Genomic DNA, 26,797 nt, shown 5'->3' with positions numbered 1-26,797 from the left:
CGTTGCCGATGTCGCAACGTGGAAAGCCCGCTTTAGAATGAGTGAATTTGGTCTGCATCAAACCAAAGTCGGCTACCACCTCCATCCCATCCAAAGATCGGAGTTCTGAAGAGTGAAAGCAGAGCATACGCATCGCTGCTCTATTCATTCTTAATGGGACTTCCAGAGACAGTCGAATACTTCTCTCAGTTGTCTCTGGCACTGCCATTAAAAAAAACTGTCACCAGGTAACAAGTGGCCAATCTTTTCTGTTATTTTACTGCCATTCCTCTTTTGATTTTTTTTTGCATACACCATACGTTTCAAGAGACTTTGGTCTTTTTAGTTAGTGCTAATTTTTATGGCTTATAGGGTAATACTGTAGAGCAGACTAAAGAGATGACTCCAGAGAGCCCTGTGAGCTATACCCCTTGTAAAGACCATAAAAATAGCACTAAACAAAAAGGGCCATATCTCTGGAACAGTATGATGGATTTAAAAAAAAAAAAAAAGTTTACTCAGGGGATCAAAAAGTGGACACTTCTGACCTGGTGACAGGTCCACTTTAAGAATGAATGAACTGTGCATATGATCAACCTCCTCTATATTCAGTGGGGCTCTTCACTCTTAGGACCGGCTGGGGGCCACCAGCGATCTATGTTTTATCCCCTATCCCTTGGATAGGAAATAATGTCTGAACATGGCACAGCCCCTTTAACGCTCTACTTAACGATGTCTTGTATATATGTCATTGTCGGTATGTGCATTTTTCAAGCTGATTTTCTTTCATTCACACATGCAAAACAATATGATGATATAAAAACAAAAACATGTAAGTAACCAAAGTCATTTTATTAATATAAATGTATTCAGTGGCACATATCTCTCAGATACAATATATGTGGATATAAAATAACAATATACGTTGTATATAGTATACGTTGGTTTTCCTATTATGTTTACAGCACCATTAAAGGGCTTTAGAGTCATCTCGAACAAAGACCCGTCTGGCACACAGGACAATAAGAGACGCTCTATGTACCCCTAGAGAGCGTTCGCTTCGAGTACACAATATTCCAGCAATTTATCTTTCTACAACACAACTGACAGCAGCAGCCTGCCCGACAAGTAAAGGCAACATTACATCCACAGTAGCAGATGTGGGCATGTGAGGACTACATTACGTTGGTAGTTTCACAATATAAGGCATTAAAATGGTATTAACTACACACAGAATGGCAAAATATAGAAATATAAGCTCTGGTAAATAAGAGTATGTGGAAATCTGTACTGACCATGGCTGAAATGTTACTTATAGGTAAACTCACTCTCCCACTTGATAACAGCATACCGTCCCACCATGATCTCTTTCACTTGTGCTTTTTACAAAATATACATTTATCCATAAACCTTGTTATTACATCTTCAATCTGAGTGGTTTAAAGTGATTGTAGGAGAGTCTTACATTTTTTTCCCCAGCAATACTGCCACTCTTGTTCATGGTTGGTGCCTGGTATTGCAGCTCACTGCTATTTATGATTTCATGGAACCCCTTTAGGGTATGTGCACACAAGAGGCAAATTTTCATTCAGGTATTTAAAATACACAGCAATGTCAATTAACACTAGAAGTCCCAGAGAGGGGTCATTTAACATTTCTACCTTTGGAACCCAGAGACGGGTCGAATGACCTGAAGGATTTTAGCTAACATCCTATAATCACAGACATTTGTTCTGTAATTAAGGCCATTACTGTCGCACCACAGGAGGTTGTTGTTTTCCATTGAGTTTAGCCATTTAGTTTCTAGTTAGTTCTATTCAGTTTAACTAAGGGTCATTTGACCCTCTTTCGGGACTTCAGGGGGGAGCTCGAAATTTCTGGGACTTCTAGTGTTAATGGTCTAGATACCACTTCAGATTTCATTACATAGAGTACAATGGTCAACCAGCGCATTTCTACAAGGATATCCACAGTGGTTTCATTGCTGCGGCCTTTGCTGCAGCAGGATGCCCTGTGCACAAAGCAGTAGCAGATAAAGCAGAACATGATGTCCAATGGACCAAAAGGAGAGCAGTCGACAGAAATAACATTCATGCTAAACAGCAGTCATGTTTTACCACCCATGTGAATATTAGCCTGAATCCAGCACATAAGGTTACAAGGTTCCCATGAGAAGGTGCTAAAATTGCATAGGACAAGTACAAAAATACTTTCATATCCCCTCAACTGTGGTCTTAAATAAAAATAAATGTTGACATCCATTTATCATAATAAAAATACCTCTATATTTTTAAGGACACTGGGTGGGCCTTGTGAGGATACAGAACTCTACGACTATACAGTTATTAAAGGGAATCTGTTACCAGGTTTTGCAGCTCCATTTCAGAGAAGTATAAAGTAGAGGCAGAAACCCTGATTCTAGCAATACATCGCTGCTTGCTGCTGCTTTGATAAATTCACTATTTTATCTGCTGCAGATCTATCAGTTCTCTGAATGCTGAGCTCTGTATAACCCCACCCACAGCACTGATTGGCAGCTTTCCGTGTACACTGTGCATTGGTAGAAAGCTACCAATCAGTGCTGGGGGTGAGGTTATACAGAGCTCATGAATATGGAAGGCTACATAGCATCAGGTTGACTACTACAACTTGTTTCCATGCAATCAGTTTTTGTATGTTTTTCAGTGATTCACTACATTCTTATAAATTCTAAATGAAGAAAAGTACTCCTATCAAGCTTTCTTCCCCTACGTGTCAGACCATCAATGGACACCAAGTCAGCATTTCATTCCAAGCCAGTGATGTATTCTCCCATGTGTTCCTACATTCTACCAGATACCTTACCTATATTTCTACCTTCACGTCCTTTCTTTAGTTCTAAATGTTTACGGTATATTACAGTTAACCCCCTTCAATGACAGTAGTTACATGTAAATGTAATATACTTAATTTGCCATCTGACTAATGGCATTTCTCCTAGCTTCATCCTTCATTTTTTAGGTCTCGCTGTATTACATCTAGTCTGATTACAATTGTGTATCAAGGAACTGTACTTGTAATTTGAAGAATTTGGAGACTAAGCCTTTGCATTGCTTGTTTCTCATACTGTGAGGCTACAAACAATTTCCTTTAAAGGCTCAAACTACAAACTAACACAAAGGCTACGAATCAAAGGCAACCTAAACTAGTTATATCTCCAAATTGATCATTTCCTTTATCATTTAAAGGGAACCTGCTGCCCAAACTGTAGACTGCAAGATCAGAGCCTGACTTTATGATTAAAGAACAAAAGCTGAAGGAGGCAAATAGTGGACACAGGAATATGAACATGCATTACTGCTTAGAAAAACCTGAAAAAATGAGATACTAAGCAGATAAAAATGACCAAAATATTTGAGACCAGTTACCACGTGACGTCACAAAGTATCATTTGTGTTATGGGGTCATGCCCTCCCAGTTACTTTAAGTGTTTTTAGTTCTCTGTTAGCAGGTCCTTTTTCGGCCCATATATATGAGGTCAGGTTGGACACAAAGAGAGGCATTCACTAGGTGAAGACCTAGTTGAGAGGTTTACCGTGATGTGGTAACTGGGCTCAAATAAAATTGGCCATTTTTATTTGCTAAGTATCTAATTTTTTTCATGTTTTTTTCTAAACAGTAATGCATGTTTACATTCCTGTGTCCACTATTTGCATCACTTATGATTACAGAACATACAGCATTGGTGAAAAAAGCCATCCAGCAGAGATGCTGGACTAGTGTCTTCACTTTTCTTAAAGTTTATTTTCTCTCAAACGCAGGAGCATTTAACAGAAAGGCAAACCTGGTTGCAATCGGCTAGCCAGGCTCTGATTCATGCTGCCCACGATTTTGGCAGCAGAATCAGATGACAGACTTCCTTTAACTCTTCACACTCATTTCAATTGTCCTTCAAATGTAAAACCTTCTAACCCCTTTCTTTACTGTCAATGCTTAACTGATATTTTCTATGTGAGCGATAACAGTAAGCGTTTAGATGAGCAATGTGAAATATTGACTGGTGGACCACTTGATTTCTCATCTAAGCTTAAATCAGTCTTGTGACTGAGTACGTTCCAATTTCTCTGACCCACTGACTTGGAATGGGGAAGAATCGTCTGAGAATTGGACCAAAGTAATGTGTTCTACGATTTCCTTAGACATGGTGGGCACCGTGAATTATATGTGTCAGTGCTCAGATTTACACTTGGATAGCACTTGCACGTTAACATTGTATGAACTGGCCATAAGGTAAATTTAGGTTACATAGTGTTGGAATACAATAAATAGGGAAAGTTATTTGTTTGTTTCTTTGGCGTGTTCCCTTATTAATATATATATATATATATATATATATATATATATATATATATATATATATATATATATATATATATATATATATATATATATATATATATATATATGTTCCGCCAAGGAGTAGATAATATTGTGCACAAAGTGGGAATCATTTCTCCACCGTCTTTCCCCACGTATATTAACAGTAGTATCAGCTCTATAGTCCTGAAGACACTTGTATCTAACATACATTAGATTAAAAAAACAGCTATAAAATATGAAAAGGTGATTTTAAGGAACAGAAAAAAGGACACTAAATAAAAAAATGACAAACTAATATCTGCAGTGACTGATTGTTCTAACACACAGTGCATGTAATGCTAATATAAAGTATAATAAAACATCTAACTTTCACCTTTGGTGGCAGTGGTTGAACTATGTTATGTGCAGTGCATTGTTGCAGTCAAATGGACAAAGCAAATATTTGCCATGTGTTTTAGCCCCTTGTATCTCACACGTGTGGACATAGTGAGGTAGCTCAGTTGTGAGTCACAGTAAGTACTGCACATCTGTCCATCATTCATTTTCGTTCCCTTTTCTTTCAACTTAGAAAAATACTGGTGCTTTCTTCTTTACAAATTCTAAAATGGTAGAACCTTTTTTTTTTAATCAAAATATACTTTGTATGTGCCAACATGTCATCAAACTTCTGTTCCATCATGTAGATTATTATGAACTTTGACTTCAAGGTTCATTTGCTTAATCCGAACGCTTTTAACCTCATAGTCATCTTTGCTGTCATTCAGCAGGTTGATGTTCCTCACAGTGCAATGCTGCCTGTTAAAGTTCTTTTCCATTCTGTCCAAGTTTTTCTTTGAAGCATCCACTTTGGTGTTTAGTGGATATTCCTCCGCAGCATCTCGAGGTGGCTTCTTCTTTCTATTTCTCCGGCATTTCTGTGTTATTAGGCACACAGACAAGAGAACAAGCATAAGTAGCATTATGGCTGCAAAGGCACTTCCAATGGAAGCCCCCGTCTGAGATGCTGCAGTTGCAGCACTTTCCATTTCCAAGTTCAAAGTCTTCATATTCGTTCCATTTTTAACCTGGTCTCCTTCATTGTCATAAATCAAAGAATCATCCAGAGTAAGCCTGCTATTCTTGTCTACCAGGTCCCTGCGGGCACGCCTCAGTTGGTAGGCAAGAGATCGCTGAACTCTAGGTCCTGCCATTGTGTCTGGACCAATGATGTAAATAACTTGAAGGTACCACTGGTGCCCAGTTTCAACCTTAAGGAGACAAAATTTAACAGTTTTTATGAGAATCGGAGAATTCTTGCTACGTGTCATATACGAGATGCTAAAGGGTGCTTTACACGCTGCAACATCGCTAACGATATATCGTCGGGGTCACGTCTTTAGTGACGCACATCCGTAGCCGGTAGCGACATCGCAGCGTGTGACAACAAGGAGCGACGATCAATGATCGCAAAAGCGTCAAAAATCGTTGATCGTTGACACGTCGCTCCTTTTCATATCGTTGCTGCTGCAGGTACGATGTTGTTCATCGTTCCTGCGGCATCACACATCGCTGTGTGTGACACTTCAGGAACGACGAACATCTCTTTACCTGCGTCCACCGGCAATGAGGAAGGAAGGAGGTGGGCAGGATATTCCGGCCGCTCATCTCCACCCCTCCTCTGCTATTAGGCGGCCGCTTAGTGACGTCGCTATGACACTGAACGCACCTCCCCCTTGAAGGAGGAATTGTTCGGCGGTCACAGCAACGTCGCTGTCAAGGTATGTGTGTGTGACGCTGCCGTAGCGATAATGTTCGCTGCGGCAGTGATCACCAAATGTCGCACGAACGATGGGGGCGGGTGCTATCGCTAGCGATGTTGCAGCGTGTAAAGCACCCTTTAGTTTCTGTAAATTAAAATCTGGTTTACTAATATACTATAGATGTCATAATGTGGGTGTAAAGTACAGCATTGGTCATGAAACTGCACAGAAGAAGCTTATGTATTAATGTAACTAACCTTGTAGAGGGCATCAACCTTCATGGTAAAGCCATCCACTCCAGGCAGGCTGCTCATTGCATGAAAATCTGACGACTCTGCTGCAAAGGCCGCATCAAATGGAACATCATGGAAGAATTTATCAGTTACTTCTGGCTGGTTTCGGTCCTGCAGAGTTCATAAAAAAGCGGAAGAACGTGTTTAGCTCATGTAAGGTACTGCAAAAAAAAACTGGACATATACATATATAATCACATAGCAAATGGAAATCAACAGGTTTTCCTTCAGCAGTGCAGATGACAGGTTGGGGATGATTAAAGGAAAACTTTTTTTTAATTTTTTTAAAAAATGTTACACAAAGTAAATTGTCTTGTGGGCTACGAACAAATCCAAGTCATTCAGAACTTTGCTAAGACCATGCCAGCAATATGCCAGAAGATGGCAGTATTACGTTCTGTAAGAAAACTCAATGGTTTTGTATTTGTAAAGATAACAGATTTTTCTGGAGAAAATAGATGTATATTAATGTAATCCTTGGAAGCATGATTTATTCAGAAAAATACATGACAATAACGTTTTGTCTTCTTTATTGGTGGCTATGAGAGAAAAAGCCTAGTCCTCTTCTTGAAGCGTAAATTGTTTAATTACTGCAATTTTCTTTGGGTTAATTGTTTTTAAAAAAAAATGTTGACTTTTTTTATACCATAACCTATATAAGAAAAATTAGAACTTTTGCAATTTTCAATCTGCCCCTGGAACTATATTAGACTCATGGGGCCCGAGTCATTATTTGCAATGATGGTTTTGCTCTAAATTCTTCAAAATGGAGCATGCTCTTTTTTTTTCTTTAACAGTTTTTGTGAATTTGTGGCACCAAAAATCAGAAATCCTTTAAAAATAAAAAGTATTAATAGGCAAATTGAAAACTCCTCTAAAAACCATATCCCAAAGTGGACAGGAGTGAAATGCAAAGAAAAATGTGAAATTTGTAAAAGTCAAAATTAATGACTCTGTCTAAAACATCTGGTTAAGTAAAGCTGTAGAGGAAGAAATTGGAAAAAAAGAACTTAAAAAGTGACACAAAATGTGTACAGAAGGCTCAAATGCTAAAGCAATTTAAAAGGAGCACATTATTCAAGAAAACTGGAACAAAAATGATAAATCAGGACTACTGAATTTTTTTTTTTACAGAAGACTTTTCAGCAGCTTTATTATCATCAGAGGAATGAGTAAAATGACAGGACAGGCAACATCTCTACACAAAACAAAGTAGAAAACACTGTACAGTAGGTGATGTCACAATTTTCCCCGATTCTACTCTCTTCACTCATTAGATGTTTCAATAAAAAAAAAAAAAAAACCACAGAAACCATGTTAGTCATTTCAATTTCCTGAAAAATCCCCTCTAGAATGTATTGAAACAAACAATACAATTCAGAACAAATGAAGAAAAAAGTTACTCATCAAACTGTATAAAATATTCTTCCTTTAATCAAAAAACTGCATATCCATAAGAAAGAGTATGTTCCAGCTGTGTTCACCAATCGAGCATGTTTTCAGGATTTCCTTAGCATTGCACGAATGTTGGAATCATCACCTGTGCAGGTGACTAAATTAACACCTCTCCAATACTAAGGAAATATTGAAAACATGCACTGTTGGTGGGTCTTGAGGACTGGAGTTGGGGAACACTGGAGTTGGGGAACACTGTGTTACAGGCAACAGCCTCTACTGTGTCACATTCAAACACTTGGGCCAGAGGAAGCGTGTTTGAATGCGAAACGGCCGTTGCCCAGTGTGACACCCTGTAGCACACTCACTCTCATAGATAACCACTTCATAGAATAAAATATTGGTGAGTGCCGTATTTTAGTTCAAGAAATACATTTAATGTAAACCCCTGACCCCCGATTAAAACAGTGGGTCATTTTATGTTGACGCATTCCCTTTACCAGATATACCTTATGTTCGCAGGTAATATACCCACCATCACAGCACATAGCAGTATAATGGCAAAGATTTACTAATTTTATTTGTGTCAGAAATTTAGTGTCTTCTGCAAAAACTACCATGTGTGCCTCGCTAGTCACTTATCTAAAGTCTCTAGAAAAGGAGGCAAAGCTTTGGACAGTCTAGAATTTCTACAAATAACTGGTGTAATTTCTTAATCTAGTACACCACGTGACAGTAAAAAAGGCTTACCAAAAGCAGAAACCGATGCTTTAGGTTCTTATTAGGCTGAATACAACCATATTGAGCTCCTTCATTATAAATCGTTCCAGTGGGATCAAAAAAAGGAACATATCCATCCTTTCCAGTGCAGAGATAAACCTTCTCCAGTTGGAGCTTGTATGCTGAATTCAGATTCTGGTCTGGATTCCACAGGACTCTTCCATACAGTGTTTGGCCTATGAACAGATTGGATACTTAAAAGGTGGTGGTGGCCGTGTGACTGTAATAATATAATTAACGTTTACTGGTATTAATATTTAAAAAGTTAACTGGAAATGTATTTATCAAGTATAGTAATCTAGGAAAGGAACATATAATAATAAAAAAGCACATACAAAACAATAGATAATTATAAATGAGTAAGTCATTTTTATTTTTCTTCCTTTTCCTTGTAATTTCTTTAAAGGGGTTGTTAGCTACATGGACAATCCCCTCTTAACCCCTTAACGACCGCCGATACGCCTTTTAACGGCGGTAAATAAGGGTACTTTTTCCGATCCGCCGCTTTTTAACGGCGGTCGGAAAAAAGGGTCTAGCGCCCCCCAGAGTCAGAAAATTTCCGGGGTCTCAGCTGCCGGGGGTAGCTGAGACCCTGGAGATCATGATTCGGGCCGGTTTTTCCGGTCCCCAGTCACGTGATGACCGGTATACACCGTATACCGATCATCAAGTTATAGTAAATGACCGCGCCGGGAAAAAATGATTTATCTCCCATCTGGCATGATCAAACATGCCAGATGGGAGATAAATCTTTTTCCCGGTTCCCTCCGGTCCCCCGGTGTCCCCAAAGTGCCCCCCCCGACCCCAACCCCCTCCCGAAAATCCAAGATGGCCGCGCGCACCGGCGAGCACAGCAGCGCGCCGGCCGCATTTCCACTGTTCCTATGGTTTCTGTCGTATGTGCCATAACACATACGACAGAAACCTGCTCCCTAGGCCCTGCCGGGTCACCCCCTACCCCCCCCCTGGTGTTCCCCGGTGTCCCCCGGTGTCATACATACCTGTCGCAGCTCTGATCCCCCGCGGCCCCCTCCTCCGGCTCCTTCACAGCAGACTCCGGTCACATGTGCCGAGCAGCTGACAGCTTCCTGTGTTCAGAGAGCTGTGCTGGCTGCTCGCACTCTGCAGCTGTGACCCAGGGAGGGTGGGTGCAGATTCTTTGCACCCACTCTCCTCAAATGGAGGGTCTGCCCTCCTAGAAAATGGGGGATACGTTCCCTGAACGTGTCCCCCATATTCTAGAAGGTCCAGAGTCGACGTGGGACGTCCAAATGGATTATTGTGGATTTTTTTTTTTTTTCTTTTCAATAAATTGGTCAATCAGGGAATGTTTGGGGGAGTGTTTTTTCAAATAAATTTTTTTTTGTTGTCAATTTTTTTTTTATTACTGTCAATTAGTTATGTCGGGTATCTGATAGACGCCGTGACATAACTAATTGCTGGGCTTGATGCCAGGTGACATTACACACCTGGTATCAACCCCATTCATTACCCCGTTAGCCAACGCACCAGGGCGCGGGATGAGCTGGGGCGAAGCGCCAGAATTGGCGCATCTAATGGATGCGCCACTTCTGGGGCGGCTGCGGCCTGCTATTTTTAGGCTGGGAAGAGTCCAATAACCGTGGCTCTTCCCATCCTGAGAATACCAGACCCCAGCTGTCAGCTTCACCTTGGCTGGTGATCTAATTTGGGGGGACCCCACGTTTGTTTTTTTTTTTTTAATTATTTATTTATAAATAATTAAAAAAAAAAAACAGCCTGGGGAGCCCTCCAAATTGATCACCAGACAAGATGAAGCTGTCAGCTGTGGTTTGCAGGCTACAGCTGTCTGCTTTACCCTAGCTGGCTATCAAAAATAGGGGGGACCCCACGTCATTTATTTTAATTCTTTTTTTTTTTTGGGCTAAATACAAGGCTAGGCATCCTTTAGTGTCACATGAAAGGCACTAAAGGGCGCCAGCTTAGAATATGCAGGGGGGTGGGACGTTATATATGTTTGACATCTATCCATTCATCCATTGTAGCATTTTACGCTGTGTGCCCACAATCAGGGTTTGCAACGTTTTGGGCGCAGAGTGTTTTCCCTGCGGCCATAACGCTGTGTTGTGCAGTAGAAGCACAGTGGCAGGATTTTTAGAAATCCCGTGCCCACTGTGTTTCTTTTCTCCGCAGCATAAATCGACCTGTGGCGCAGCTTCCCGAGCCTCAGCATGTCAATTTATGCTGCGGAGATGAGTGTTCTTTGCAGGTAGAATAGAACTAAAGTCCACAGCAGCCTGAACCCAAATCGTGGGCATGGGCAGCTGCGTTCTCCCGTGGACAACACTCACATTTCTGCAGGAGGCTGACACTGGGTACTAGACGCCGTGTCGCTGGATCATGGCCACATAGCCTAAAGGCTACTTTACACGCTGCGATATCGGTCCCGATATCGCTAGCGTGGGTACCCGCCCCCATCTGTTGTGCGACACGGGCAAATCGCTGCCCGTGCCGCACAACATCGCGCAGATGCGTCACACATACTTACCTGCCCGGCGACGTCGCTGTGACCGGCGAACCGCCTCCTTTCTAAGGGGGCGGTCCGTGTGGCGTCACAGTGACGTCACTGAGCGGCCGCCCAATAGAAGCGGAGGGGCGGAGATGAGTGGCCGGAACATCCCGCCCACCTCCTTCCTTCCTCATAGCGGCCGGGAGGCAGGTAAGGAGAGGTTCCTCGTTCCTGCGGCGTCACACATAGCAATGTGTGCTGCCGCAGGAGCGACGAACTACATCGTTACTGCTGCAGTAACGATAATCGAGAATGGACCCCCATGTCACCGATGAGCGATTTTGCATGTTTTTGCAACGATGCAAAATCGCTCATCGGTGTCACACGCAGCAACATCGCTAATGCGGCCGGATGTGCGTCACCAATTCCATGACCCCAACGACTCCGCATTAGCGATGTCGCAGCGTGTAAAGCCCCCTTAACAGTGAGAAATTTGTTGCTACAGCAACAGTTTTGTGAAGTACCTGTGGATTCAAAATGTTTACTATACTCCTGAATAAAATCCTTGAGGGGTCCAGTTTCCAAAATGAGGTCACTTGTGGGGGGTTTCTGATGTATAGGTGCCCAAGGGGCCCTGCTAATGTGACATGGTGCGCGCAATTTACTTCAACTTTTCCAAAATTCAAATGGTGCTCCTTCCATTCCAAGCCCTCCCATTTATCCAAACAAAGGTTTTTGGCCACATGTGGGGTATCCCTGCGCTCACAAGAAATTAGATAACAACCTGTGGGGTCCACGTTTTGTTGTTGCCTCTTGAAAAAGTGAAAAATGTGTCGCTAAATCAACATTTTTGTGAAAAAAATGAAAATTTCAATATGGCAACCTAAGCTTATCAAATTCTGTGAAGTATTCGTGGATTCAAAATGCTCAATATACACCTAGATTAAAGCCTTGAGGGGTCTTATTTCCAGAATGGGGTCACTTGTGGGGGACCTCCACTGCTTAGGCACCTCAGGGGTTCTCCTAATGCAACATGGCGTCCGCTATTGATTCCAGCCAATTTTGCAGTCAAATTGCACTCCTTCTCTTCTGAGCCCTGTAGTGTGCCCAAACAGTTGATTTCCACCACATACAAGATATCAACAAACTCAGGAGAAATTGCGCAATAAATTTCATGGTGATTTTTTTCCTGTTACCCTTGTGAAAAAAAAAGCTACCTGGTTGAAGTAACAATTTTGTGGTAAAATTTTATTTTTTTATTTTCATGGCTCAACGTTATAAACTTCTGTAAAGCACCTGGGGGTTCAGGGTACTCACCAAACATCAAGAAAAATTCCTTGAGGGGCCTAGTTTCCAATATGGGGTCACTTGTGCGGGGTTTCTGCTGTTTAGGTACCTTAGGGGTTCTCCAAATGCGACATGGTGCCCGCAATCTTTTTCAGCCAAATTTCCTTTCCAAAATTCAAATATTGCTCCTTCCGTTCCAAGCCCTCCCATTTCTCCAAACAAAGGTTTCAGACCACAAGTGAGGTATCACCGCGCTCATAAAAAAGTGGGTAACAAACATTGGGGTCAAATTTTTGGAATTACCTCTTGAAAAAGTGAAAAAATTGATGCTAAAGCAACATTTTTGAGAAAAAAATGAAAATTTTCAATGTGACAACGTAACGTTATCAAAATCTGTGAAGTACCTGTGGATCCAAAATGCTCACTATACCCCTAGATAGAAGCCTTAAGGGGTCTAGTTTCCAAAATGGTGTCACTTGTAAGGGGTTTCTGCTGTTTAGGTACCTTAGCGGACATGTAAATGCAACATGGTGCCCGCAATCTATTTCAGCCAAATTTGCTTTCCAAAATTCAAATATTGCTCCTTCTGTTCCGAGCCCTCCCATTTGTCCAAACAAAGGTTTCTGACCACATGTGGGGTATTGGCGCGTTCATAAGAAAGTGGGTAACAAGTTTTGGGGTTCATTTTGTTGTGTTATTTCTTCTAAAAGTGAATACATTTGGGGTAGAGCAACATTTTAGGTAAAATTTTATTTTTTGCTTTTTTTCATTCCACTTTGCTTTAGTTCCTGTGAAGCACCTGAAGGGTTAATAAACTTCTTGGATGTGGTTTTGAGTACTTTGAGGGGTGCTGTTTTGAGAATGGTGTCACTTTTAGGTATTTTCTGTCACTTAGGCCTCTCAAAGTCACTTCAAATGTGATGTGGTCCCTAAAAAAATGGTTTTGTGAATTTTGTTGAAAAAATGGGAAATTGCTGATGAACTTTGACCCCTTCTAACTTCCTAACCCCAAAACATTTTGTTTCAGAAATTGCGCTAATGTAAAGTAGACAAGTGGGAAATGTTATTTATTAACTGTTTTGTGTGACATAACTCTCTGGGTTAAGGGCATAAAAATTAAAAGTTTGAAAATTGCAAAATTTTCAAAATTTTCATCAAATTTCCAATTTTTTCACAAATAAAAGCAAAAAATATCGTTCTAAATTTATAACTATCATGAAGTACAACATGTCACGAAAAAACAATGTCAGAATCACCGGGATCCATTGAAGCGTTCCAGAGTTATGACCTCATAAAGTGACACTGGTCAGAATTGCAAAAAATGGCCTGGGCATTAAGTACAAAACTGGCTTCGTCCTAAAGGGGTTAAATGAACCTATACCCCATGTAAACTAAATACAGTATATATTCAACTCCCAGACCAGGGCTCTTCCGGCAATGTCTACGCTATTCTGCCAATGCTCGCGTCACTTTGGTATGTCACATGAGTGCTGCTGCCTATCAGTAACCACTAATGGGCTGCAGGACTCACATGATTTAAAGCACCACTCAGAGTTTTGTTGTTTTTGTTTAATTCAGCGGTGGACTGAGGCTTTAAATGTGAGACCATTGTTCCCAATTTCATACTCACCTGCTGCCATCTTCATCTTTTTCCAGTGGTGCTCCAGTCAGTCAGTGACCTGTTGACAGTTCCAGTTTCATGGAGTAAGCCGGAGGTCAAAACTCAATGCATGTCTATGAGAGCCTTGTTCTGGCTCTCATAGACTTGTATTGAGTGCTTGTAACATAACTTTTAATTTCCTGTCAGGCAGAAGTTACGGGCACAAGATGGTGCCTTGGGACCGAAGAAACACCAAAAGAGGATAAAAATGCAGGAGGGTAAGTTTAAATCTAAGTCCCCTGTCCCTGATCTTAAAGAACCACTCCAGCGCTGAAAAAACAAAATACTGCAGTGGTGCGGTGTCACGCAAGCGTTTGCAGACAATGCGAACATAGCAGCAGTGGTGTGAGAAGCGAGTATATGTGGTTTTCATTTTTCATGGGGCATGGTTTCATTTAAGAAGAGATTGTCCAAATACTGAGTAACTGTGTTGAAGAGTGAGAGTAGTGCTGGTAAGGGGGGGAATAGACTATAGGAGGAATACAGCCAGCAACTGCACAGTTTATTTATGACATGTTCAGGGGCATGGAGGTAAGATATGACCAAAACAGATAAGCTGTGAGGGAAGCAGGCACAGATCACAAGGAGAGTCACCCTGGCAGAGCAGAAATCATGGAATGACATTACAAACCCCCACACAGGACATCAAGCTTAGTTAGAAAACATGGCTTACATTACCAGCAAAATAATCCATGTCTTATGATCTGTGACTACATGGAAGGAGGCATTATAAGGGAAGTTGTTTGTATTAGAAAACAGTCTTCAGTGCTGGAGAGGAGAAGCGGGGTTAATGCCGTGCTGTCGCTAAAAAAGAGAAAGATTGTTGATTCATTAAAGTAATTTATTTTAAAATATAGGTCTACGTGTTTCAGTGCTCAAGTCCCCTTCTTCAGGACCGAAAAAGAAAAATCAACAATGCATGAACATTTCAGGGTTTCAAGCAGATGTGTTTGCCCGCTGATTTTTTTGAATTGTCTGTAGGCGGTCCTTCTCATGTACCATATGTATATATAGCTGTCAACCTTGAAATGTTCATGCATTGTTGATTTTTCTTTTTTGGTCCAGAAGAAGGGGACTTGAGCACTGAAACACGTAGACCTATAATATAAAATAAATTACTTTAATGAATCAACAATCTTCCTATTTTTTGGCGACAGTGCGGCATTAACCCCACTTCTCCCCTCCACCAGGGAAGATCCTTCCACGTGGGGCTGCGTCAGTCACCATTATCTTTATGCCTGCATAGGGGTTGTGACTGTCACAACCCCATAAGGTGAGTGTAACCTGCTGTACATTACACTTTTAATATCTGGTAAGACCCTAGAAGGCAGTAGTAGACCACATCCCCTGATCTGTGACATACTGTCCCAAAAAGGAGAGAGAGCACTCGGGAGCTGAGTCTCTATCACCGTATTTACTTCTGAAGAGCATATACTGGAACAATTGAAAGCGCTACTATGGGTGCAAACCTACTGTATTTTTCAGACTATAAGACACACCTGACCATAAGACGCACCCTAGTTTTAGAGCAGGAAAATAAAATTTTAAGCAAAAAATGGAGTCATGACACACTGTTATGGGGCGAGGATCTGCTGCTGACACTGTTATGGGGGTAATGTTCCCAAATTCTTTACTAAGGTACCCCTTCCTGGTAATGATCCTCATGCCTTGCATATACAGTATATACCCCCAACCTCCTCATATACCCTTATCCTGCTATATACCCCCCATCCTGCTCATATACCCCCATCCTGCTCATATACCCCGATCCTTGCTCATAATATACCCCCATCCTGCTCATAATATAAAACATTCTGCTCATAATATACCCCCATTCTGCTCATAATATACCCCCATCCTGCTCATAGTATACCCCCATCCTGCTATACACCCCCATGCGGTATATGGCCCGCATCCTGTGGCACATAAAAAAAATAAATGTTCATACTCACCTTACCTCACCTCACTCCCTGCAGCATCGCTCCTACTCCCGTCTGTGTCAGTGGCAGCGCCGCTGAGTGGAGCCATCCCCGTTCCCCTGCAGTACCGCGATCTCCACCTGGCTGCCAGCGGCTGCTGAGTGGAGCCGTCCCCGTTCCCCTGCAGCACCGCAATTTCCTCCTGGCTGCCGGCGGCTGCGTATGGACACGTGCACATAGCGATGACGTCATCGCTGTGCGCACCGCTAGTCTCCACTCAGCGGCCGCCGACACAGACAGGAGGACATCGCGGTGCTGCAGGGGAACAGGGACGGCTCTACTCAGCGGCCACCGGCAGCCAGGAGGAGATCGCGGTACTGCAGGGGAACGGTGACAGGTGAGTGTACTGATTCACTGCACCCCGCGCTGATGATGATGCACGGGGGGCAGTGAATACAGCCGTACATGATCACTCCAGGCTGTAGTTGCCAGGGGTGATCATGTGGGCTGGCTGTTTATCCCTCGTGCATCATCCTGCCCACCTGTCAGCGCTGAGAGATGATGGGTGGGAGGATGGGTGTGCATATTAAATGAGCGGGTCCACATGGTCACGGCAGGCTGCTACAGCCTGCTCATGCCCCCGGTGACCCGCTCCACCGCAGCACCCTCATTCCACGCAGCCCTACATTCAGACCATAAGACGCACCCCCCACTATCTCCCAACATTTGGGGGAAAAAAAAGTGCGTCTTATGGTCCGAAAAATACGGTATATAGTTTGGGAAGTTATGTCTATATGGATACATTTTTATTTCCCAGAGTACCCTTTTAATTATGACAAGCAAACATCTCAGCAATACATGGAAATCTTTCATATCAGAGAAAATAAATATGTAACTTTATTCAATATTTATTGATTTATGAAAATAGTAACATATCCTATTCAATTTAATGGGTTTTAAGTCTTGTTCTGCAACTATTTTTTCACACTTGGATATTAATCATAGCAGTCACCAGCATACAAATAGCATCAACACAGTCACTTAGGGGTACTTTGCACACTACGATATCGCAAGCCGATGGTAGCGATGTCGAGCGCGATAGTCCCCGCCCCCGTCGCAGCAGTGATATCTTGTGATTGCTGCCATAGCGAACATTATCGCTACGGAAGCTTCGCATGCACTTACCTGCCCTGCGACATCGCTCTGGCCGGCGACCCGCCTCCTTCCTAAGGGGGCGGGTCGTGCGGCGTCACACGGCAGGCGGCCAATAGAAGCAGAGGGGCGGAGATGAGCGGGACGTAAACCTCCCGCCCACATTCTTCCTTCCGCATTGCAGCCGGGACGCAGGTAAGGTGATGTTCCTCGCTCCTATGGCTTCACACACAGCGATGTGTGCTGCCTGCTGGAACGAGGAACAACATCGTACCGTCGCTACTGCAAAATTATGGAAATGTCGGACCCTACACCGATCATACGATAACGACGATTTTGCGCTCGTTAATCGTATGTAAAAGGATTCGACAGCGACGCCAGATGTGCGTCACTTTCAATTTGACCCCACCGACATCGCACCTGCAATGTCGCAATGTGCAAAGTACCCCTTAGAAGAAAAATATCTGCATGTTCGGTATTATCCTCTAGGGATCCCTTCCCTTACGCTCTCCACCACATTATTAGCTCACAGTCATACTTCATTTGTGGTTATTTAGACCTCTGGACTTCTGACACTTGGCTTATAGCCAAATTGCCACTCCTTTCTTTAAAGGACCCTGTCATTATGTTTATCCCTTGGATGGATCCACTTGTCCTCTCCATGGAATTCTCCACCTAATAAGTCTGCCTCGAGAAGCGGGGGTTCACCATAAACGTACCCACTCCTTTCTCCTTTTCCTTGTTTATTATAGTTAAACACGTTTTTAAGACAAGAGAAGACCCTGGTGGAGCTATCTAGACTTGCACAAGATGGATCTTCCTACAGATTGTTCATCCATCATGTCGCCATGGCTCGAGATCGAGCTGAAGGCCTTTAACAGAAAAAAAAAGAAAAAAAGAAAAATAAGAAGACATTACCTTTGGAGAAAGCACCTTTATAATCCATCTCTGCCAGTGACATCTCAGTCTTTGTTGGATCCATCAAGAAAATCTTTTCATTGTTACACAGCTGGAATTCAGTGTTTAAAGAATATACAACAGGTACTGGGCGGTTAGTCTGCTGAAAAGCAATAGGGATGAGAAACCTAGGAAAGGAAATAGAATGTAAGATCTATTGTCACTTCAAAATAGATATGCTGCTATTTCCAAACAGGTCAGGATGAAGATGGCAAGAGAAGAGACAAAGGGCACTGTAAAAGAATGCACTTACTTACTTACTTTTTTGTCACATAACCAAAAATAATCTTTAGTCATTGTAAGAGAACTATTTATGTGGAAAACTTTACTGTAAACACTTTTTTAGTAATTAATGGCATATGAATGTATATATAAAATCAGTAGCGTAGCTACTGGGGGGTGCAGAGGGTGCGGCCACCCCAGCCCCAGTGCTCATGGGGGGCCCACCTGCTGGAGCAGCACTACCGTTAACTATATCGGTGTGCATAGCATGCCGACATAGTAACTCTGCCGCAGTGCTGAGGAGGCACAATCTCCCTGCACTGCTTCTGATGACAGCGCACACGCAGGACTTCAGCGTCCCAGCGTGGTGACATCATCGCAAAGCGCCGGGACTCTGAGGTCTTGTGCGCGTGATGTCCTGTCCGCGACGCACTGCTCAAGACCTGCTGGAGCAGGTGAATATATTATTTTTTATTTTTTGTAATGCAGAACGGGGAACATATATACCAAGGCTGGGGGCCCATATATATACCAGCATGGGGTCCAGGCTGGATGCCCATATATACCAGAACAAGGTCCAGGCTGAAGGCCCATATACATAAGGTTGGGCGCCCATATATACGAGCATGGGGTCCTGGCGGGGAGCCCATATATACCAGCACAGGGCCCAGGCTGAAAGCCCATATACATCAGGCAGGGGGCCCATATATACCAGCATGGGTTCCAGGCTGGGAGCCCATATATACCAGCACAGGGCCTAGGCTGGAGGCCCATATACTGTACATCAGGCTGAGGGCCCATATACACCAGGATGGGACCCAGGCTGGGGGCTCATATATACCAGCTTGAGGGCCCATAAGTTTTTATAGAATTTAGGAAGCTGCAAGGGCCCGTACATGTGACATAAACATGTCAATGTTGCACTGGGGTCCATCGGACTCTAGTTATTCCACTGGTGTGGGGGGCACTTATACAGTGTGAGGAGCCTTTATACAGTGTGGGAGCTAATGTAGGGATCATTATACAGTGTGGGAGCTAATGGGGGACCTTTCTACAGTGTGGAAGCTAATGTGGGGGCTGTCATATACAGGGAGACTACTTTCAGGGCCCTCATACAATGTGGGGGGCTACTATTGAAGCCATTATACAATGTGGGGGCTGCTGTGGGAACAATTAATCTGTGGGTCGGCTACTGTGGGGCCATTATAGTGTGTGGACCATTGTTTTGGGGGAGCTGTAGGCCCATCATACTGTGTATAGGGGAGGTGTAGAGGTATCCTACTGTGTATAAGTAAGGTGCAGAGGCATCATACTGTGTATAGGAGATGTGTAGGGGCTTCAGACGGTGTATAGACGAGCTGTACATGTGGGGACATTATTAACTGTTGAGTGGACACTTAAGAACCATTATCGTTTTAGGGGCACTCAGGGTATTGTGACCGTCACAGGCACACAGGGAGCATTATTACTTTCTAGGAGCAAAATGTGTGCACTTTTCTAGGGCACTTATACAGGGCATCCATATTTTTTAGGGGTAATTTTACCATCTAGAGGGCACAAAGGAGGCATTTTACCATGTAAAGGGCACAGTGATGGCACTAATATGTTGGGGGCACAGTGTTGGCATTATTATGTGGGGGAACAGTGGGGGCATTAGTATGTGGGGGGCACAGTGGTGGCATTATTACCATGTGGGGGCACAGTAATGGCATTATTATGTGCCGCAGTAAGAGGAGCACAGTTTTTGTGCCATACAGCAGGTGCCTTAATAGGGACATATACAACAGCAGCGGCTCAGTATTGGGGGGGACGGCAGGATGAGGTGTTTGTGCAGGTTGGGATTAGATGGGTCTGGCGCAGGAAATCTGAAAAGTCAAATGTGTCTTTGTTGTAATCTCTATAGAGGAGTTGTGGCTGGAAGAAGTTGTCACTTCAGTCTGGGCCAGATAGAAAAGACTGGAAAGGTGAACAACTCCATCCGAAAGAATGTCAGCTGTAAGTCACCATCTATAACTTTACCGTGATCTCTTGTATATGCTGCAGGACCGATATCTACCACTATATAGTCACCATATAGCGGTAATACCAGTGTCATCTGCTGAAGTTCCACTATACCCACGATTAGTCTGTGGCACCGTAGTTATCATGTTTACCCAATTAGGGGCCCACTGAGATGTTTCGCCCCCCCCTCCCCTGAGCTGAACCCTTAGCTACACCACTGTAAAGAATACATAAGCAATGATAATGGCACCACATGATAAGAAATACAGTTCCCAGCGCCAACATTTATTGCTAACTTTCTTAGTTTGCATCCCTTAATAGTTCAAATGTTTTTCATTTAGCTGTTGGTTGCAGAAGGTATGCAGCTTCATATACTATAACTGAAAGCAACTTCCAACTGCATGAATAGCAAATGCTGCAAACACATTCAGGCTTTGTACAGATACCCACACTACTGATACCATCCCAAGATGAGCCCCCAAAGTGACCACTGACCTTTCTGGAGCATGGGCTGTGCAGGCCAGAGGTTTGTCTCCAGGGTCTACCCATGACTGTGTTGGTTGCACAGTGCACGGAATCAAGTATATAGTATATTCTCCAGAATAGTCTTTTCTGAAAGGAAACATAGAATTATTAAGCTATACAAGATTTGGGGTAAGAAAATTGGTATTGTCTAGCGCTGTAACTGAAGTAAATAATTCATTACACTATATATTGTACTTCTACACATCTCATATAACTGACTTATACAATCCTTGAAAATTCAGACAATGAACACCAAAGAATCCTAACATATCTAATCTAACTGATATTAGGGCTTTCTGTAGGAGCTCTAGAGCTGGTGTCACACATAACGACGACGACAACGACGTCGCTGCTACGTCACCATTTTCTGTGACGTTGCAGCGACGTCCCGTCGCTGTCGCTGTGTGTGACATCCAGCAACGACCTGGCCCCTGCTGTGAGGTCGCCGGTCGTTGCTGAATGTCCAGCTTCATTTTTTGGTCGTCACTCTCCCGCTGTGACACACACATCGCTGTGTGTGACAGCGAGAGAGCGACGAAATGAAGCGATCAGGAGCCGGCACTGGCAGCTGCGGTAAGCTGTAACCAGCGTAAACATCGGGTAACCAAGGGAAGACCTTTCCCTGGTTACCCGATGTTTACGCTGGTTACCAGCCTCCGCTCTTGCTGCAAGCGCCGGCTCCTGCACTGTGACATGTGGCTGCAGTATGCATCGGGTAATTAACCCGATGCATACTGTAGCAAGGAGAGCAAGGAGCCAGCGCTAAGCGCGGCTCCCTGCTCTCTGAACTGTGACATGTAGATGCAGCACACATCGGGTTAATTAACCCGATGTGTGCTGCAGGAGAGCAAGGAGCCAGCGCTAAGCGCGGCTCCCTGCTCTCTGAACTGTGACATGTAGATGCAGCACACATCGGGTTAATTAACCCGATGTGTGCTGCAGGAGAGCAAGGAGCCAGCGCTAAGCGCGGCTCCCTGCTCTCTGAACTGTGACATGTAGATGCAGCACACATCGGGTTAATTAACCCGATGTGTGCTGCAGGAGAGCAAGGAGCCAGCGCTAAGCGCGGCTCCCTGCTCTCTGCACATGTAGCACAGCGACCTTATGATCGCTGCTTCTGCTGTGTTTGACAGCTAAGCAGCGATCATAACAGCGACTTACAAGGTCGCTGTTACGTCACCGAAAATGGTGACGTAACAGCGACGTCGTTGTCGCTGTCGTTTAGTGTGACACCAGCTTAGGACTTTAAAGTACTTTTTATATTACCTGCTGTATGAGCTTGTTGCTCTCCAGAGCTGATATGGAGAGTCAAATGTCTGAGCACTCCACAAAGGCTGAAGATCAAACTCAATGCCACCCAAGTGCTCGGGCGAGACAATACGAGATTTCATATCCGGAAGAGTGTGGTGCTCCATGACAAACTGACCTGTAGAATAAATTAACGAAAAGTGGTAATATGCTTTTTTTTCCATTTTATCCATGTTCAATTTACAAATATCAGTGATGTTATAATGTCACTGGTTTCTCACTCTGCTCCTCACACCTCCCTACCACACCTGACACCTTCTGTGCACCCGGACACTTTTTGCTTTGAGGAAGATGGTTTTGAGCTTTTTGTTCCCCAGAGTGGACGGCAAGTTCAGGAGGCAGGGTGGGAAAGTGAAAGAAGTGTCTCAAATAGAGAAAAATGCAGAATTCTCTGATAAGATAACAAAGTTTCTTATATTTGCATGTACTATTAATTTTTACAAATTATGTTGCAAGTACAGATTTTTTTCAAATGCCGCTGTCTATCCCTGAAAATGGCGTTCTGGGGCACTTATGCACAAGCTCCCATTGCAGGAATATAATGTGTTACCATGGCAGGCCCATTGTCACCATCATTGCTGGGCCTAATAGGAAAATGTCAATTCCACAATATACAACAATACTGCAGTACAGAGTATATGCAATGGTTCAAGTCCTATAGAGCATACATGTCAAACTATGGCCTGCAGTGTATTTATTTTTGTCCCACAAGGCAAGAGTGTTGCTAGAGTCAAAGATGTGGGGCTCCGGAGCCAAACTTCTTGCCTGGAACGCCGAATCTCCTACAACAGCCACACTGAACTGTGTTGGCGTCAAGAAGATGATGACACAGTTCAATTAAATGCCAGAGTAGGGAGCAAAAGCCCAGTGCTTTATCTGGCTCCAAAGCTGCAGACCGTTATAGGCCTGCAGCTTACCATATGTCAGCATACCCATGAAGACAATGTAATGGTGTAATTGCATCGTGCCACCTCTGTAGACCTGCGATAAAAGTCAGAGGAGGAGATTGACCCTACAGTGACAGGAATCAGGATTAGGCGAGTATAATCTTTATTGTTTTTTATGTTATACGGTTGTGGGGACCATAATACTGGATATAAGGAGAAGTGGGGGCCATAATAAAGCCTATAAGAGGTTGTGGGGGCCATCATAATATATATGAGCAACTTAGGGCCAGAATAAAAGTATATAGGAGGCTGTGGGGGACATTCATACAGTATATATGGGGCAGTGGGGTACATTATACAGTACATAAGTTACTGTGAAGGCCATCATACTACATTATAAGGAGCTGTGGGGGCCATAATTCAGTGAATATGGGGCTGTAAGGACCATAATACCATATATAATGGGCTGTGGTGGATATAATGCAGTATGTTTGGTTGCTGGGGCCATAATACTGGGGGGCCATAGTACGAGTACAGCTATTGTTTCCGTGCTGTTCGTGTATTACTGATGTTCTCTTCTTTACTCTACTCTACTCTCCCTTTATTTCCTTATATTTGAGGGTCACACCACCCTTTGCATTCCCCTTTATACTGCTATTTCTCATCTCCACAACCTTTCACTTAGCCCATTATTCCCCCCACCATTTTTTTCTATTGTGATTAATGTTATTCCTTTACATGTCTTCATCATGTTTACTGGAATTTATATTTGGTGAGAAGGAAAAACTCAATTGTGGCCATTTTTAAAAAAAATGTCAAGGCTGGCCTGTGACTTGTCCAAGGTTTTACTTTTGGCCCACTGTGTATATGAGTTTGGCAACCCTATCTAGAGAGACAAAAGTAAACATTAAAGAAAAAAAGTATACCTAATAAAAAATTTACAAAAGTTTCAATTGCCTAAAAAAATAAACACATCTGGTATAAGTAGAAGTTTGAACTATCAAGAATATAAAATTATTCTTATTAAATCATATGTTAAATGCCCCCCCCCAAACAAAATTGAAAGTCCAGAATTGGCATTTTTTGCACTTCTCCAAAGAAATACAATAAAAATTGATCACAATGTACCCCAAAATGATGTCAATTAAAACTATGGCTCAACATGCAAGAAATTAGCTCTCATGCAAGTCCATCGATAGAAAAAGAAATTACGACTAAGAGACACTGGCAACAGAAAGAAAACATTTTTGATATCGCTGTAATCACTGTGTCCTGAAGAATTATATTGCCAGATCATTTCACTACACAAATCGTAAAAATGGCGTTAAAATAAAACCCCAAAAACAATGTCAGAATTGTTTATTTTTTTTAATATTTCATCCCCCTTTGAATTTGGTTTCCAGTTGTTCAGTGCAATAATACATATTATTATTATTATTTATTATTATAGCACCATTTATTCCATGGCACTTTACAAGTGAAAGAGGGTATACGTACAACAATCATTAACAGTACAAGACAGACTGGTACAGGAGGAGAGAGGACCCTGCCTGCGAGGGCTCACAGTCTACAGGGAATGGGTGATGGTACAATAGGTGAGGACAGAGCTCATTGCGCAGTGGTCTACTGGACTGAGGGCTATTCAACCTATGCATAGGAAAACATAGCTTCAACTGTAGTTATTTGTTGACTAAATAAGTTTAGTTAAATGGCTACCAAATTACTTCAATAATTCATAAGAGTTTTCAGGAAAATCACGCATGCTAACATAGAGATATTAATGTAACCACCAAAGAACTGGCAATTTACAGCCCAACTTACAGAAGTACACTTATAAAATAATGTGGCAAAAAAATAATGAAATTACCTCTGAATTTAGCATGGGTTTTAAATTCAATAACCAGACGACCATCGTCCCGAATATATATTCTTATAATCTGAAGTCTGGCAGACAAGACACTGTCTGTCTGGATTCCTGCATTAAAACACACAAGATTTTATTACTAAGCTCATTCAATTTGATCATATACTGTAAATAGACTTGAACAAAGTATTTATTGGCAGCGTTAAAATGCAAGTAGAAAATGTCTTGGTATTTCTGTACAGCAATACCTTCAAGTCTGGCATTTTTAGTGATGGCATTTAATTATGTTCCATAAATTATGTATGTATAAAGAATTACGGTAAACCCAAATGATGTAAATAGGACGTGTCAGCTTTCCTGACTTGCCTGTTTTAGAGCACTGCTCCAGTGTTTTTGTTTTTTTTTTATTGTACCAGTGAAAGGGTGCTTTAAAAGGGCGCTCACAAAAATTTTGTATGACCTGGAGTGAATGGATTCTGTTTAGGGACTCCCCAGATTTTCATAAATTGTTTCTATAGAGTTCTGATTCTGTTCGTCAGGGGCTGGGTGGGTGCTGTGGGGTTGTAAGGACCATAATACCATATATAATGGGCTGTGGTGGATATAATGCAGTATGTTTGGTTGCTGGGGCCATAATACGAGTACAGCTAGTGTTTCAGTGCTGTTCGTGTACTACTGATGTTCTCTACTTCTCTTTATTTCCTTATATTCGAGGGTCACACCACCCTTTGCATTCCCCTTGTGGTTGGAGATATACAATACAAGACGGAATGAAGCACTGCTTGATTGGTAGATTTTGGAGGACCCCCTAACCTCCCCCTCCCCTTACGTCCCTTTTCTCTCGAACGCCGCTCTTTCTGGCACCTATCTTTCTTGATCCCCCCCCTTTTTTTTGCTTCTCTCTCTCTTGGTTTCCTACATGTCTTTTCTCTATATACTCAATGCAAGTTTTCCTTAGATTCCCAAAGCAAAGTATAACTACAACATTAACTATCTCTTAGACCGGACTTGGAGCATGGTTCTACAGGGCATTTAAACTTTATAGTTTGTACTTGTACATCACTAGCTATAGAGAACCCCTTTATTGTTATTAGCAACCTGAGTTTTGACATAAATTATTCAGTATGTGCCTTGAAGTAATTGAGGGGTTGTTCAATAACTTGTTCTAGTTGATAGGATAATAAGGTGTTTTCACCTTTGGTAATAATTGGACTCATTACTGTACAAATTATATTACTTTTATTTTTGTTATTTTTTTGTTATTCTGTTTAATACTCTCAATAAAAATAGATTGAACATAAAAGGGTGCTCACATTAGCGTAGAGCATCTGACACAGAAGCATCTGATGCCATATGCTAATGACAATGGCTTGCATTGCTTAATTTTCTTACATTGTACTCCTTCGTATTATACGCCAGTGTGAGCGTACCCTAAGTGTAAGTTGTGATGACATGGACACCCAATGCCTCTCATGGGTTAAAGTTTCTTAAAATTCAGCCAGATGTCATTGTTCTTCTGTGTGCTAGCTCATGTTTGCTTAGCTATTGTTTCTCCAGACTCTTCCAGTAATCATTGTATTGTAGTTGTGTATTGCTAATGTGATTACCTTAGTAGCCATTATCTAGTTTGTGCATTCCAGACTACATGTATACCCTCAGTCTTTCTGTAGACATCATTTGGATGAACATTGTCCATGCAGCTTGAGATTCATCCAATGGGAGAGGTGATCTTGTCCAACCAATCGATGAGGACGCAGTGTATCCAAGTACAAGGCTGTGGCTATAAAAGGGATTTCTTTAAGCCACCAGGTTGTTGTTGATGGATGCTGATGGATCCAGTCTAAGCTCTTAGGAGCTGACTAGAGGATCAGGATATCTTATGGCTTCAATTTAGGGACTCCGGTTCCGGTTGGAGACCATATCCACAGCCTAGGGATTTCGACTCCGGCTGCCAGGATTGTATCATCATACCAGGACTACCT

General features: G+C 42.5%; 1 protein-coding gene across 1 annotated transcript in view; it reads right to left on the bottom strand.

Moving 5' to 3' along the window:
• Positions 1-851: 851 nt before the first annotated feature.
• The window catches only part of FRAS1 (Fraser extracellular matrix complex subunit 1), a 724,001-nt gene continuing 698,055 nt past the window's right edge, over positions 852-26,797 (bottom strand). The window contains exons 68-74 of the mRNA XM_075352182.1: positions 24,819-24,926; positions 22,023-22,182; positions 20,727-20,843; positions 17,970-18,136; positions 8,516-8,721; positions 6,335-6,481; positions 852-5,585 (exon numbers count right to left, since the gene is read on the bottom strand). Coding sequence (XP_075208297.1) covers positions 4,998-5,585; positions 6,335-6,481; positions 8,516-8,721; positions 17,970-18,136; positions 20,727-20,843; positions 22,023-22,182; positions 24,819-24,926 — 1,493 coding nt within the window. The 3' untranslated portion in view covers positions 852-4,997. The remainder of the gene's footprint in view (positions 5,586-6,334; positions 6,482-8,515; positions 8,722-17,969; positions 18,137-20,726; positions 20,844-22,022; positions 22,183-24,818; positions 24,927-26,797) is intronic.

This window comes from Anomaloglossus baeobatrachus, chromosome 1 (assembly GCF_048569485.1).
Source record: "Anomaloglossus baeobatrachus isolate aAnoBae1 chromosome 1, aAnoBae1.hap1, whole genome shotgun sequence".
Taxonomy (NCBI): Eukaryota; Metazoa; Chordata; class Amphibia; order Anura; family Aromobatidae; genus Anomaloglossus; species Anomaloglossus baeobatrachus.
The sequence above is the reverse complement of the archived record's forward strand: the minus strand, read 5'-3'. Positions and strand labels throughout refer to the sequence as shown.